This window comes from Manis pentadactyla, chromosome 6 (genome assembly GCF_030020395.1).
Source record: "Manis pentadactyla isolate mManPen7 chromosome 6, mManPen7.hap1, whole genome shotgun sequence".
NCBI lineage: Eukaryota > Metazoa > Chordata > Mammalia > Pholidota > Manidae > Manis > Manis pentadactyla.
The window spans coordinates 97,075,754-97,091,681 of record NC_080024.1 but is presented as its reverse complement, the minus strand read 5'-3'; the positions used below and the strand labels follow the sequence as shown (position 1 = coordinate 97,091,681).

At 37.2% G+C, this 15,928-nt stretch overlaps 1 protein-coding gene across 1 annotated transcript in view; it reads right to left on the bottom strand.

Annotated features, from left to right (window-relative positions):
- Positions 1–15,928, bottom strand: part of CCDC178 (coiled-coil domain containing 178) — a gene marked incomplete at its 5' end in the record, with an annotated part of 479,198 nt that overhangs the window by 412,828 nt on the left and 50,442 nt on the right. The window contains one exon of the mRNA XM_036885068.2: positions 5,642–5,784. Coding sequence (XP_036740963.2) covers positions 5,642–5,784 — 143 coding nt within the window. The remainder of the gene's footprint in view (positions 1–5,641; positions 5,785–15,928) is intronic.

Below are 15,928 nucleotides of genomic sequence, written 5' to 3'. Positions count from 1 at the left end.
ACTACCAGCAACATTCTTCAATGAACTGGAACAAATAATTCAAAAATTCATATGGAACCACCAAAGACCCCGAATAGCCAAAGCAATCCTGAGAAAGAAGAATAAAGTAGGGGGGATCTCACTCCCCAACTTCAAGCTCTATTATAAAGCCATAGTAATCAAGACAATTTGGTACTGGCACAAGAACAGAGCCACAGACCAATGGAACAGACTAGACAATCCAGACATTAACCCAGACATATATGGCCAATTAATATTTGATAAAGGAGCCATGGACATACAAAGGCGAAATGACAGTCTCTTCAACAGATGGTGCTGGCAAAACTGGACAGCTACCTGTAGGAGAATGAAACTGGACCATCGTCTAACCCCATATACAAAAGTAAACTCAAAATGGATCAAAGACCTGAATGTAAGTCACGAAACCATTAAACTCTTGGAAGAAAACATAGGCACAAACCTCTTAGACATAAACATGAGTGACCTCTTCTTGAACATATCTCCCCGGGCAAGGAAAACAACAGCAAAAATGAACAAGTGGGACTATATTAAGCTGAAAAGCTTCTGTACAGCAAAAGACACCATCAATAGAACAAAAAGGAACCCTACAGTATGGGAGAATATCTTTGAAAATGACACATCCGATAAAGGCTTGACGTCCAGAATATATAAAGAGCTCACACGCCTCAACAAACAAAAAACAAATAACCCAATTAAAAAATGGGCAGAGGTACTGAACAGATGGTTCTCCGAAAAAGAAATACAGATGGCCAACAGACACATGAAAAGATGCTCCACATCGCTAATTATCAGAGAAATGCAAATTAAAACTACAATGAGGTATCACCTCACACCAGTAAGGATGGCTGCCATCCAAAAGACAAACAACAACAAATGTTGGCGAGGCTGTGGAGAAAGGGGAACCCTCCTACACTGCTGGTGGGAATGTAAGTTAGTTCAACCATTGTGGAAAGCAGTATGGAGGTACATCAAAATGCTCAAAACAGACTTACCATTTGACCCAGGAATTGCACTCCTAGGAATTTACCCTAAGAATGCAGCAATCAAGTATGAGAAAGATCAGTGCACCCCTATGTTTATCACAGCACTATTTACAATAGCCAAGAATTGGAAGCAACCTAAATGTCCATCGATAGATGAATGGATAAAGAAGAGGTGGTACATATACACAATGGAATACTACTCAGCCATAAGAAAAGGGCAAATCCAACCATTTGCAGCAACATGGATGGAGCTGGAGGGTATTTTGCTCAGTGAAACAAGCCAAGCAGAGAAAGAGAAATACCAAATGATTTCACTCATCTGTGGAATATAAGAACAAAGGAAAAACTGAAGGAACAAAACAGCAGCAGAATCACAGAACTCAAGAATGGACTAACAGGTACCAAAGGGAAAGGGACTGGGGAGGATGGGTGGGTAGGGAGGGATAAGGGGGGCAGAAGTAGGGGGGTATTAAGATTAGCATCCATAGCGGGGTGGGAGAAAGGGGAGGGCTGTACAACACAGAGAAGACAAGTAGTGATTCTACAACAGGTTGCTACGCTGATGGACAGTGACTGTAAAGGAGTATATAGGAGGGACCTGGTATAGGGGAGAGCCTAGTAAACAAAGTATTCGTCATGTAAGTGTAGATTAATGATTAAAAAAAAAAATGCAGTTCCTATGTGATGACCTCTAATGAGTTCTACACAATGATATAAAGGACATATAAAAGTGTAGGCAAAGGGTCTGTTTGTGTTTATACAGAGGATCAAAGCCTAATTTGGCTACCCCGAAAATGAACTAAGATACGATATGAAAAATAACTTCCAACATCAGCACTCTCGGGAAGACTCATGACAGAAGATGATCAGAAAAAAAAAAAAAAAAAAAAAATTCAACAAAGATCCACACACTGTCACAGGTGCAGATGCACTCATCCCACCAGTTCCTGGACTTGCCATGGGAAAGATGAAGGAAATATCTAAGCTAGCCTGTGCATGCAGTAAAACAAAAATTGGACTGGATCTATACTGTTGGAACTCAACCAAGAATTAGGAGAAGTGCAAATTGTAGCACTCCAAAATCTTACAACCACAGACTATTTATCATTAAAAGAACATATGGGATATGAACAGTCCTCAGGAATGGGTTGTTCTAGTTTATCTGAATTCTCTCAGACTGTTTAAGTTCAGTCGGACAATATCCACCATATCATAGATAAGTTTTCACAAATGCCTAAGGTGCCTAACTGGTTTTCTTGGTTTCACTGGAGATGGCTGGTAATTACAGGTATGCTTTGGTTAGGTAACTATATTCCTATTATGTTAATGTGTGTGCACAATTTAATTAGTCGTTTAAAACCTATCCATGCTGAAGTTACTCTACAAGAAGATATGTCAAAGAAATAATCAATCTTCCCAGGTTTTCTTCTGCCTGCTACTTCTGTAGCTTTTCTTCTTCCTACCTAATCACAACCTTTAAATAGAACTCGTGCCACATGTCGAATTTACCGAGTATCATAATTCTTCCAAGTGGTAAAGACACCTCAAGACAAATGCTGGGCATAGAAGCCACAGGGCATAAATATGCAAAGAAGTAAAAAGCTAACCTTTTCAAACGATAAGGCTTCTCTCTCACTTACCAACTTAACATTTCCCTGTATGGCCCCGGAAGATGACTGGTTAGCCAGAGACGGGTAAGATTCCTCAAGGGAGGAACAACCTAAGACAGGCACAGTCGCAGGGAGCCATCAGGTGAGAAAATGGGGAGCAGCAGAGGTGAGGCTTAGAACCTCCCCCCTCATGTTCTGAGAGAAATCTTCTGCATACGTGGATGTTTATTGCCCTCGTCTAGCGCGGATTAACACATAGTCTACAGGCACACACCTGATCATCTACATTTGCTCTCTTACAACACTAAACTCTGTTTTCTACCTTTATCTCGTATCTACCTACCACTTCAGCATTTTATTAAAAATAATAATAATAGAGAAATGTGGTATCCACATATAAATCAGGTTTAAAAATCAAATGAATATTCATAATTGAACTGAATGTGTATAGTTCATAATGCATGAACAAAACCGAAAGCTTCTGTGATGACTGCCCTTGCACTGTTCACCATGTAACTTATTCACTATGTAAGAATTTGTTCTCCATGTAAGAATTTGTTCGTTATGCATCAGAAGATTGGAGACAGACGAAAATTGGGCTTGGGGTGGATTAATGATTGTGCATTGAGTATTGACCCCCCTATACAGAGATTTGTTGTGGTTAACAACTATTTGATCAATAAATATGAGAGATGCCCTCATAATATATATATATATATATATATATATATATATATATATATATATATAAACACACTTCCAATTGTAAAATAAATAAGTAACCGGGATGTAATGTATAGCATAAGGAATATAGTCAAAATATTGTAACAACTTGGTATGGTGATACCTGGTACCTAGAGATATCATGTATATAAATGTTGAGTCGCTGTGTTGTACACCTGAAACTAATGTAATGCAATGCTGTTGTCAACTACCCTTCAATAAAAAATAAAAAAATAAAAAAATAAAAAAAAATAAAAAAAAAATTGATCATGACTAAGACTACCCAGTGGTGATGAGAACTGTTATTAATAGATTCAAAAAGACCAGAAGACTAACAATCACATCAGAATAAATAAAAACTGACCCACACCTACAGTATCTTCATAAAACAAAATAAATAAAATTTCTAACCCAAGATACAATCTTAAAAAGATTCAAAGGAAAAATATGGATTCACTGCGTAACACTTAGTCAAATGGCCAATATACTTTTTAACAGCAAAAGTGAAAATGAGTAGATTATAGAATGATATATTAAATCTATTAAAGAATTAAGAATCAAGAATATTAAGAATCAAGATACCTATGAAAACAGAAAATATCTTTCAAAAGCTCAGAAAATTTCACACCAGCAGATATCCACTAAAGAGTATTCTCAAGGATCTAATCCAACTGGTGCTCCCACATGGAAGTCTATGTCTGAAGGAAAATAAGAACAAAGAAGAAAGTTATTATGAGGAAAAATCTAAAAAACTATCTTAATTGTTTAAAATAGTAACAACAATATTCCCATGGGTTATAAAGATATGAAATATTCCATGACAAATATTTATTTCAGGAGCAATGTGGTAACTACAGTAAAAATTTCTGTAAGTCCCTGTCTAAGTCCGACAGATAAACAGTGCCTTCAGAGTCAGACGACGTTAAGTTTGCATGTAGCAATTAATAGGATCTCCTACTAGAAGAACAGGAACAGAATTATAATTACCAAACTAGAGAGCAAACAATAAGTAATGTGAAAGAAAACAATAAAAGAAAGAAGTAAAACATGAGGCAAACAGAATACATGGTAGTTGAAACCCAAAGGTATTAGTAATTTGCAAATGCACTTGATGGTCCACTACTAAAAATACTTTCAAACTGATTTTTTAAGAAAACTAACTATGTGATGCTGACAGGAGACATTTCCAAAACATAAGGACTAAGACATACTGAAACTTAAAAACTGAAAATATTTCCCAAATATCAAAAGAAAGATAATGAAGTTAAATTAATATCTTAGTTGAGTTTACAGTACAAAGTATTCCAAGAGTCAAAGAAAGTCAATTCATAACAGTGAAAGAGATTAATCTTTTCCCAGGAAGATGTAACTTCTATGAACCCAAGAGACCCTTATAATACAGGACACAAAACCTGATGGCATGAAAAATAAAAAGATGTAGACAGATATATCCTACTACAGGTAATTTTTCCACATTTCTCAATACTTGACAGAAAAGCAGTAAAAATTAGCAATGATATGGAACAGCGCTTCTTGGGGATCTTTTAAAAAAGCATCTCATTCAACAGGTGCCACTTGAGCCTTAAAGTCAGCATTTTGAACATACTTGAAATAACAAGAATATATCAAGATTAGCCTTCATAATTAGCAACTTGACTTAATGAAACAGTAAAGAACAATGTATTCAATAAAGTGCAGAAGGAATATTTACAAGTACACAGGAATATTTACAAAAAAACACAAAAAAACACAAAAACCATGTCACTTAGCCAAAAATTAGGATGCAACAATTTCCAATGGATTAAAATTACATAATGTATGTTCCCTGGATGTTATCTAGATCATAGAATTTTGTATAAGTTTTGTGTTCTTCATTCTTCTTATATTTACTTAATTCTATCTCCAGGATGAGTATGTTTTTCCATACTAAACCATTCATCCATTTGACTAAAATTTTATTGTATCACACAGAACCATATAGAATTTACTTTAAAAACAGTCACTTTTGCTCACTCAGCAGGTCACATATTGTTATGTCATACTGAGAGGCAGTCTGGTGACATACGAGGAGCTTTGGAACAACACAGAGCAATAGTGCTTTAGGAATTTATACACACGTAGATTTACAAGTGTATAGACATTTTAATTTAGATATAAACTTTGTGATAATATGTGTAATTAGTTTTCTTTTTATCTGGCAATTCACTTTCTCTTTATCTGGTTTTTATATAAGAATATAAATTATATTCTTAATTAATATTTTACTTTTAAATACTATAAGCAGCATTTATGAAAAATTCTCACTTGTAGGCATCTATGCTTGTTTCATCATTATAAATATCTTTTTCAAAGTCTTCTCTAGTTCGTTGAGCATTTGATTTGGCATTTTCACAGTTTTCTATAGTTTCTTCAAGTTCTTTAAGAATTTGTTCATGTAGTTTCATTATCTGAAAATGAAAGCATTTTAGCTAATATGTACACTTAATGACGAATTAAAAGGATCAGACAAGAGAAAGGTCATGGGACTGACTTAAACATGGAGTAGTTTTGATTTAAATAAAACACCCTGCACGCTGACTGTCTTCCCAAACTAAGCCTATTGTTTAACGCAGGAGAGTGTTGGGCTCCCCTGAAAGGCGTCAACACTGGGGAGATGTGAAAGTTACTGACTTCAATATCTCAGTGAACATGACCAAAATTATCTCTCACCCACAAAAAAATATGTATTTTATTGTTCTTATTGTTCAAATAGTACTTTATTGCCATTCCATGAAAAACAGAGATGAAAAAAGAAAATAAAACCACCTGCAATCCTCTCACTCAGGAATAACCATTATCTTAATGTGAGGTTCCAATATTCCAGTTTTCTTACTTCTGTTAATTGATATCAAACACCCTAACATTCTCCCTTCTCTCTCCATCTCTCCCTTCTCTGTCAGACTAAGTAGAAGCAGTGAGTATGGTGGGCAAGGTTGGAGCTACAGGTCTGATGTCCTGATAGAGAGCTGGGGGGCAGGGGAGAAGGCGCTGCCAGTGAAGTCGAGTGGCAGACCAAGATGTGGCAGCTGCTTCCTGGAAAAAACAGCATTAAATTTTAGAATAGCACAGAGATTCTCCTTCAAACACAGGAGTGTAGGGACAGACATATTGGCAGAGGGCAACAAGTGTATCAGGATAATGGGCTAAGCAAACGAGGGCTCAGGAAACAGAGCTCCTGGTATCAGAAGAAAAAGAGCAATAAATATAGACCACGTCCAATGTGTCAGCATCTTTAGAAAAGGCAGCTGTAAGCATGGCTGGGACTGGGGTCTCAGCGCTGGGAGCCAGGGGTAACATCATGATGGGAATCATCTTCGAGGCAAACTCTTGGGCTGAATCAACGTGAAAATGGAATGTCCTCCTTACACTGGGTACTCACACAGGTTGATATAGGTAATGTTTTTGTAGCTCTGTGGTGTTATGAGGCTCAACTGAAGACAACACTGAGCCTTTGAGCTTGATTTGCAAATAGCTACGTACTAAGGCTCAAGCACACTAGCTAGAGGTCTTGCATTATTTAAATACTGGGTTACTTCAGAGGGCTCTAGCCAGGACCTCTAGAGAGTCTATACAGCAAGTCAAAACACCAACTTTGCTTCACAGAGTGAGACAAAACAAAGCAAAGCTATTACAAACAAAACAGTTCAAGTGAAACGTATTATACTTCCCCCAGCCCTCTGCAGTCACTAATCTGCTTTCTGTCTTTATGGACTTACCTATTCTGGACATTTCAAATTAATGAAACCATACAATATGTGATCTTTTGTATCTGGCTTCCTTATCTACCATGATGCTTCAGTTAATCCATGCTGTGACATACCTCAAGTAGTTCTTTCTATGGCTGTATAATGTTCCATGATAAAGCTCTATCACACTTTAGTCATTCATCAGTTGATGGACACTGGATTGTCTCCATCTTTGGCTATTGTGAAAAATGCTATGAACATTTATGTACAAATTTTTGTTCATGTTCTTAAAACCAGCTTTAAATTCTGTGTACATACCTTGGAGTAGAAATGCTAGAGTATTTGGTAATACTAAACTTTTTGAGGAAATGCAGCTGTTTCCATAGCAGCTGCACCACTTGACGTTCCCATTAACAAAGTACTACAGTTACAATTTTCCTACATGCTCACCAGAACTTGTTATGTCCCCTTTTATTTGTGCCCCTCTTCTGCATGTGACGGCACCTCACTGTGGCCCTGTTCTGCCTCTCCCTGAGGACTGAAGATGCTGAGCTCTTCTCTTTTCACTCATTGCTGCCCACTTGTTGTCCCTGGCAACATGTCTATTCAAGCCCTTCACCCATTTTTTATTGGGTTGCCTTTTGGCTATCGAATTATGAGAGTTCTTTATATATTCTAGGTACTACACCTTTTCAATATGTAATTGCAGTATTTTCTCTTTCTATAGGTTGTCTTTTTACTTTTTGGATGGTATCTTTTGATGCATGAAATTTTTATTTTTCATATTGAAGCATAATTGACACATAATAATTTGGTTTTAGGTGTACAACATGATTCAATATTTGTATCTACTTGAAAATGGTCACAAGTCTAGTCAACATCCATTACCATCCACAGTTACAGAATTTGCTTTCTCTTGTGATGAGATTTAAGATTTTAAGATTTACTCTTAAAATATGCTGACCTCCTGAATCTTATACTCTAAGGCATATAAAGGCTTAGCATCATTATCTCACATATTACTTAATCAGTGTTTTTAAATTTAAAAAAATTTACTCTTAGCAACTTCCAAATACAGTAATATTAACAACAGTCATCATGCTATCCATTAAATTCCCATGACTTAGTTACATGCTTATAGTAAGCTTTACATTTTGTCTTTCACCCACTGTGACCACCCTTTACCCTCCACTCTGGAAACCACCAACCTCTTCTCTCCATCTGTGAGCTGCTATACTTTTTTTTGTGTGTGATGTTTTGTTTGATACAACATGCAAGTGACATCGTAAGCTATTTGTCTTTCTCTGTCTGACTTAAATCATTTAGCACAATCCTCAAGGTCCATCCATGTTGCTGTGAATGGCAAGATTTCATTCATTTTAATGGCTTAATAGTCCATTGTGCATGTATGTGCATATCACATTTTCCTTATCCATTCGTCTGTCCACAGACACTTAGCTTGTTTCTGTATCTTGTCTACTGTAAATAACGCTGCAATAAACATGGGCTGTATATATTCTTCAAATTAGCATTTTCATATTCTTTAGTTAAATACCCAAAATAGGAATTACTGGATATTCCTATTTTTATTTTAATTGTTGAGGAACCTCCATCTTGTTTTCCATAGCAGCTGCACCAAGTTCCATTCCCACTAAAGGTCCAAGGAACAACCTTTCTGCAGATTCTCAACAACACTTGTTATTACTTTTTCTTTTTTTTTCATTAAGGTATTATTGATATATACTCTTACGAAGGTTACACATGAAAAAACAATGTGGTTACTACATTCATCCATATTATCATGTATTCCCCACATCCCATTGCAGTCACTGCCCATCAGTGTAGTAAGAAGCCACAGAGTCACTATTTACCCTCTTTGTGCTACACAGTCTTCCCCATGATCACCCACACCATGTTTGCCAGTCATAATACCCCTCAATCTCACTCTCATTCCCTCCCCAGCCACTGTCCCCCACCCCTCCCCTTTGATAACCATTGGTCCCTTCTTGGAGTCTGTGAGTCTGTTGCTGTTTTGTTCCTTTAGTTTTGCCTGGTTGTTATGCCCCACAAATAAGGGAAATCATATGGTTCGTCTCTTTCTCCACCTGGCTTATTTCACTGAGCATAATATCCTCCAGCTCCATCCATGTTGTTGCAAATGGTAGGATTAGTTTCTTTCTTATGGCTGAATAGTATTCCATTGTGTATATGTACCACATTTCTTTATCCATTCATCCACTGATGGACACTTAGGTTGCTTCCATTTATTGGCTATTGTAAATAGTGCTGTGATAAGGGGTGCATATTTCTTTATGAATCTGAGAAATTATATTCTTTGGGTAAATTCCTAGGAGTGGAATTCCTGGGTCAAATGGAATTTCTATTTTTAGTTTTTTGAGGAACCTTCATATTGCTTTCCACAATGGTTGGACTAGCTTACATTCCCACCAGCAGTGGAGGAGGGTTCCCCTTTCTCTACATCCTTGCCACCATTTGTTGTTCTTAGTCTTTTCGATGCTGGCCATCCTTACTGGTGTGAGGTGATATCTCATTGTGGTTTTTATTTGGATTTCCCTGATAATTAGTGACATGGAGCATCTTTTCATGTGCCTGTTGCCCATCTGAATTTCTTCTTTGGAGAAGTGTCTGTTCATATCCTCAGCCCATTTTTAATAGGGTTATTTGCTTTTTGGTTGTTGAGGTGTGTAAACTGTTTATATATTTTGGATGTTAACCACTTCTCAGGTATGTCATTTACAAATATATTCTCCCATACTGTAGGATGCCTCTTTGTTCTGTTGATGGTGTCCTTTGCTGACAGAAGCTTTTTAGTTTGATGTAGTCCCATGAGTTCATTTTGCTTTTGTTTCCCTTGCTCTAGGAGATGAATTCAGGGAAAAGTTGCTTATGTTTATATTCAGGAGATTTTTGCCTATGTTGTCTTCTAAGAGTTTTATGGTTTCATGAATTATATACAGGTCTTTGATCCATTTCAAGTTTACTTTTGTGAGAGGGGTTAGACAATAATCCACTTTCATTCTCTTACATGTAGCTGTCCAGTTTTGCCAACACCAGCTGTTAAAGAGGCTGTCATTTCCCCACTGTATATCCATGGCTCCTTTATCTTATATTAATTGATGATATATGCTTAGGTTTATATCTGGGCTCTCTGTTCTGTTCCATTGGTCTATGAGTCTGTTGTTGTGCCAGTACCAAATTGTCTTGATTACTGTGGCTTTGTAGTAGAACTTGAAGTCAGGGAGCATAATCCCCCCTGCTTTATTCTTCCTTCTCAGGCTTGCTTTGGCTATTCGGGGTCTTTTGTGGTTCCATATGGATTTTAGAACTATTTTCTCTATTTTGTTGATGAATGCTATTGGTATTTTGACAGGGATTGCATTGAATCTGTAGATTGCTTTAGGCAGGATGGCCACTTTGACAATATTAATTCTTCCTGTCCATGTGCATGGGATGTATGTCCATTTATTGGTATCTTCTTTAATTTCTCTCATGAGAGTCTAGTAGTTTTCAGAGTATAGGTCTTTCACTTCCTTGGTTAGATTTATTCCTAGGTATTTTATTCTTTTTAAGGCAATTGTGAATGGAACTGTTCTGATTTCTCTTTCTGCTAGTTCATCGTTAGTGTATAGGAATGCCACAGATTTCTATGTATGAATTTTGTATCCTGAAACTTTGCTGAATTCAGATATTAGATCTAGTAGTTTTGGAGTGGATTCTTTAGGGTTTTCTATGTACAATGTCATTTCATCTGCAAACAGTGACATTTTAACTTCTTCTTTACTAATCTGAATGCCTTTCCTGTCTTTGTGTTGTCTGATTGTCGTGGCGAGGACCTCCAAAACTATGTTGAATAAAAGTGGAGAGAGTGGGCATCCTTGACTTGTTCCCGATCTTAAAGAAAAGGGTTTCAGTTTCTCGTTGTTAAGTATGATGTTCGCTGTGGGTTTGTCATATATGACCATTATTATGTTAAGGTACTTGCCCTCTATACCCATTTTGTTGATAGTTCTTATCATGAATGGATGTTGAATTTTGTTGAATGGTTTTTCAGCATCTATGGAGATGATCATGTGGTTTTTCTCCTTCTTTTTGTTGATGTGGTAGATGATGTCGATGGAGTTTCTAATATTGTACAATCCTTGCATCCATGGAATAAATCCTACTTGATCATGATGGATTATCTTTTTGATGTATTTTTGAATTTGATTTGCTAATATTTTGTTGAGTATTTTGCATCTATGTTCATCAGGGATATTGGTCTGTAATTTTTGTGTGTGTGTTGTCTTTCCGTGGTTTTGGTGTTAGGGTGATGCTGGTCTCATAGAATAACTTTGGAAGTACTTTGTTCTATTCTACTTTTTGGAAAACTTTAAGGAGAACATTTATCACTAAATGTTTAATAAAATTCAGCAGTGAAACCATCTGGTCCAGGAGTTTTGTTCTTAGGTAGTTTTTTGATTACCAATTCAACTTCATTGTTAGTAATTCAGATTTTCTGTTTCTTTCTGTGTCAGTGTTGGAACATTGTACTTTTCTAGAAAGTTGTCCATTTCTTCTAGGTTATCCAGTTTCTTAGCATATAAACTTTCGTACTATTCTCAAATAATTCTTTGTATTTCTGTGGTGTCCGTAATGATTTTTCCTTTCTCATTTTTGATTCTGTTTATGCATGTAGAATCTCTTATTTTCCTGGTAATTCTGGCTAGGGGTTTATCTATTTTGTTTATTTTCTCAAAGAACCAGCTCCTCCTTTCATTGATTCTTTTGATTCTTTTATTCTTCATGATTTTATTCATTTCTACTCTGATCTTGAGGCTTCTACTGATTTTGAGCCTCAATTGTTCTTCTTTTCCTAATTTTGTTAATTGTGAGTTTAGACTGTTCATATGGGATTGTTCTCCTTTCCTGCGGTAAGCCTGTACTGCAACATACTTTCCTCTTGGCACAGCCTTCACTGCATCCCACAGATTTTTCAGTGTTGAATTATTGTCATCATTTGTCTCCATATATTGCTTGATCTCTGTTTTTATTTGGTCATTGATCCATTGGTTATATTGAAACATGTTGCTAAGCCTCTGCGTGTTTGGGCACTTTTTCATTTTCTTTGTGTAATTTATTTCTAGTTTCATCCCTTTGTGACCTGAGAAGTTGGTTGGTATTATTTCAATCTTTTTTAATTCACTGAGGCTATTTTTGTGGCCTAGTATGTGATCTATTCTTGAAAATGTTCCATGTGCACTTGAAAAGAATGTGTATCCTGCTGATCTTCACTGTAGAGTTCTGTAGATGTCAGTTAGTTCCATCCATTCCGATGTGTTGTTCAATACCTCTGTCTCCTTACTTATTTTCTGTCTCATTGATCTCTCCTTTGGAGTGAGTGGACTGTTGAGGTCTCCTAGAATGGTTGCACTACATTCTATTTCCCCTTTTAATTCTCTTAGTATTTGTTTCACATATGTAGGTGCTCCTGTGTTGGGAGCATAGGTATTTATAATGGTTATATCCTCTTGTTGGATGGACCCATTTATCATTATGTAATGTCCTTCTTTGTCTCTTGTGAGTTTCTTTGTTTAAGAAACTTCATCTGATACAAGTACTGCAACTCCTGCTTTTTTCTCCCTATTAGTTACATGAAATATCTTTTCCCATCCCCTCACTTTCAGTCTGTATATGTCTTTGGGTTTGAAGTGAGTCTCTTGTAGGCAGCACATAGTTGGGTCTTGTATTTTTATCCATTCAGTGACTCTATGTCTTTTGATTGGTACATTCAGACCATTTACATTTAGGGTTATTATCGATAGGTATATACTTATTGCCATTGCTGGCTTTAGATTCATGGTTACAAAAGGTTCAAGGGTGACTTTACTATCTAAGACTCTAATTTAACTCACTTAGTATACTATTAAAAACACAGTCTAAAGGTTTTTTTTGTCCTCCTTCCTTTTCTTCCTCCTCCATTCTTTGTATATTAGGTATCATATTCTGTATTTTTTGTCTCTCCCTTTACTGACTTTGCAGGTAGTTGATTTAATTTTGTATTTGCTTAGTAATTAACTGTTCTACTTTTTTACTGTGGTTTTATACCTCTGATCAAAACTATTTAACCTTAGCAAAACTTCCATTATAGTGGTCCCTCCAAAATACACTGCAGAGATGGTTTGTGGGAGATAAATCCCCTCAGTTTTTGCTTATATGGAAATTACTTGATCCCTCCTTCAAATTTAAATGATAATGTAGCCAGATAGAGTATTCTTGGTTCAAGGCCCTTCTGCTTTATTCCATTGAATATATCATGCCACTCCCTTCTGGCCTGTAAGGTTTCTGTTGAGAAGTCTGATGTTAGCCTGATGGGCTTTCCTTTGTATGTGATCTTTTTTTCTCCCTGGCTGCTTTGAATAATCTGTCCTTATCTTTGATCTTTGCCATTTTACTTATTATATGTCTTGGTGTTGTCTTCCTTGGATCCCTTGTGTTGGGAGATCTGTGCAAATCCATGGCCTAGAGACTATTTTCTTCCCCAGATTGGGATAGTTTTCAGCAATTACTTGCTCAAGGCACTTCCTATCCCTTTTTCTATTTCTTCTTCTTCTGGTACACCTATAATACAAACATTGTTCTGTTTGGATTGGTCACACAGTTCTCTTAATATTCTTTCATTCCTAGAGATCCTTTTTTTCTCTCTGTGCCTCAGCTTCTTTGTATTTCTCTTCTGTAATTTTTATTTCATTTATTGTCTCTTCCACCATATAATCTGCTTTTAAAACCCTCCATTGTGTTCCTCAATAATTGGATCTCCATCCTAAATTCATTTCTGAGTTCCTGAAAATTTTCTGCACCTCCAGAAGCATGTTTATGACTTTGATTTTGAAATCTCTTTCAGGAAGATTTATTAGTTCAGTATCACTCAACACTTTTTCTGGTGTTTTTGAGATTTTGTTTTGAACCAGGTTCCTTAGATGTTTCATATTTGTATGTGGCTTCCACTAGTGCCCAAAAGCTCTACTCTCTGGAGTTGCTTAGACCCTGAAGCAATGTCAGGGGTCACACGGGAGCAGTGCTGGTGCCTAGGGGGAGGAAAGAGCTGTTTCCTGCTTCCCTGCTGCAGTGCCTGCCTCCAGTGTCAGAGCGAGTGTGCCGAGCACACAGGTATAGGTCTCTAAGCTTTGTGTTTGTAGCTGCTGTAGGCAGGGCTTCCCTCTGGCTGGCCTGATGCCAGAGCAGGGTTTGCCACTTTGCGAGCCAGGGGCGGGCTGGCCAGGAGGAAGTTGCAGCAGGCTGCATTTCACAGTGGGGGTCCTTGGAGCTACATAGCCAGCCAGGGGGATGGAGCGCCTGAAGATCCTGAAAGTTAATAACCTGCTGGGCAGTGTACAACTAGACAATTTTGTCTACCTGCCCTTTCTCCTGAGCAGTAAGCTCTGTGCAATCCTTGCCCCTTTAGCAGCCCTCTCACTTTTAGGAACTCTCTCAGACTGCCCACCCAGAGCAGTCAGATATAGATCCCTGTTTTCCACAAGCAGCTGGAATCTCAGTCTCTCCAGGTATTCCACCTGTCTTAGCTTTCCAACCCCACTAATCACCAGAGCACCAGCAATGTAGGTTTGTGCTCCCAGAGAACATCTCCAGGGCTGGGTGTTCAGCAGTCTCAGACCTCCAGCCCCTTCCTGCTCTGTTTCTCTTCCTCCCGCCAGTGAGTTGCTGTGGGGGAAAGGCTTGGGTTCCGCTGGGTCACAGCTTTGGTACGTTACCCTGTTCGGTGAGGTCTGTTCTTTTCTCCTGGTGTATGCAGTCTGGCACAGCCTTCTTTCCTGTTGCTCTCTCAGGATTAGTTGTATTAATTATGTTTTTGAATTATATTTGGTTTTAGGAGGAGGTCTTTGTCTCTCCTCTCGCGCCACCACTTTTAATCCCCCTTTTTATTTTTTCTTGCCAACACTTGTTATTTGTCTGTGGATAGTGGCCATTCCAGCACGTGTGAGGAAGTATCTCATTGTGGTTTTGATTTGCATTTCCCCTGATTAGTGATGTTGACCATCTTTTCATGTACGTGTTGGCCATTTGGATACTGTCTTTAGAAAAATGTCTAGTCAGATCTTCAGTTCATATTTTTAATTGAGATAGGTTTTTGCTATTGTGTAAGTTCTATATATATTCTGGATATTAACACCTTATCAGATATATTATTTGCAAAGATTTTCTCCATTCACTTGGTTCCTTTTAGTTTTATTGATGGTGTCCTTTGCTGTGCAGAAGCTTTTGGTTTGATGTCATCTCACTTGTTTGTTTTTGCTTTTGCTGTCTTTGCTTTTGGTGTCAAATCAAAAAAAACCATCACCAAGACTGAATATCAAGGAGCTTACCACTTATGCTTTCTTTGAGGAAATTTGCTGTCTTTCCAGTTATTATTTCACATCCAGAACTATTAATGTATGGACCTTCCAAGTATTTCCAAACATTAATTAATTTCATGTGCATATTAAACTCATGTTTCAGGGCCTGTTATTATCATACTCATTTTACAAATGAAAAAAATGCACAATGGTTAAAAATATAAAAAATCTAAATGGTATAGTGGTATCAAAACACATAGAGCTATGCTCCAAAATCTGTGCTCGGAAACACTGTTCTGTCTCACTTGCCTGCAGTCTCCAAGCATGTGTTTCTATTTCTCCCTGAAGAGTAATTTGGGTCTCTCGGTGTTCATAGTTATGCTTTTTTTTTTTTGAGTTTTGTCAGTTATGCTCATGGTATGATGGAAAAAGGCATTTCTGTTTAGCTAAGGTATCATTTATTTATAAGATATATGCTGTCACTTGTAGAGGATGGTTTCATATTTGACTGCATG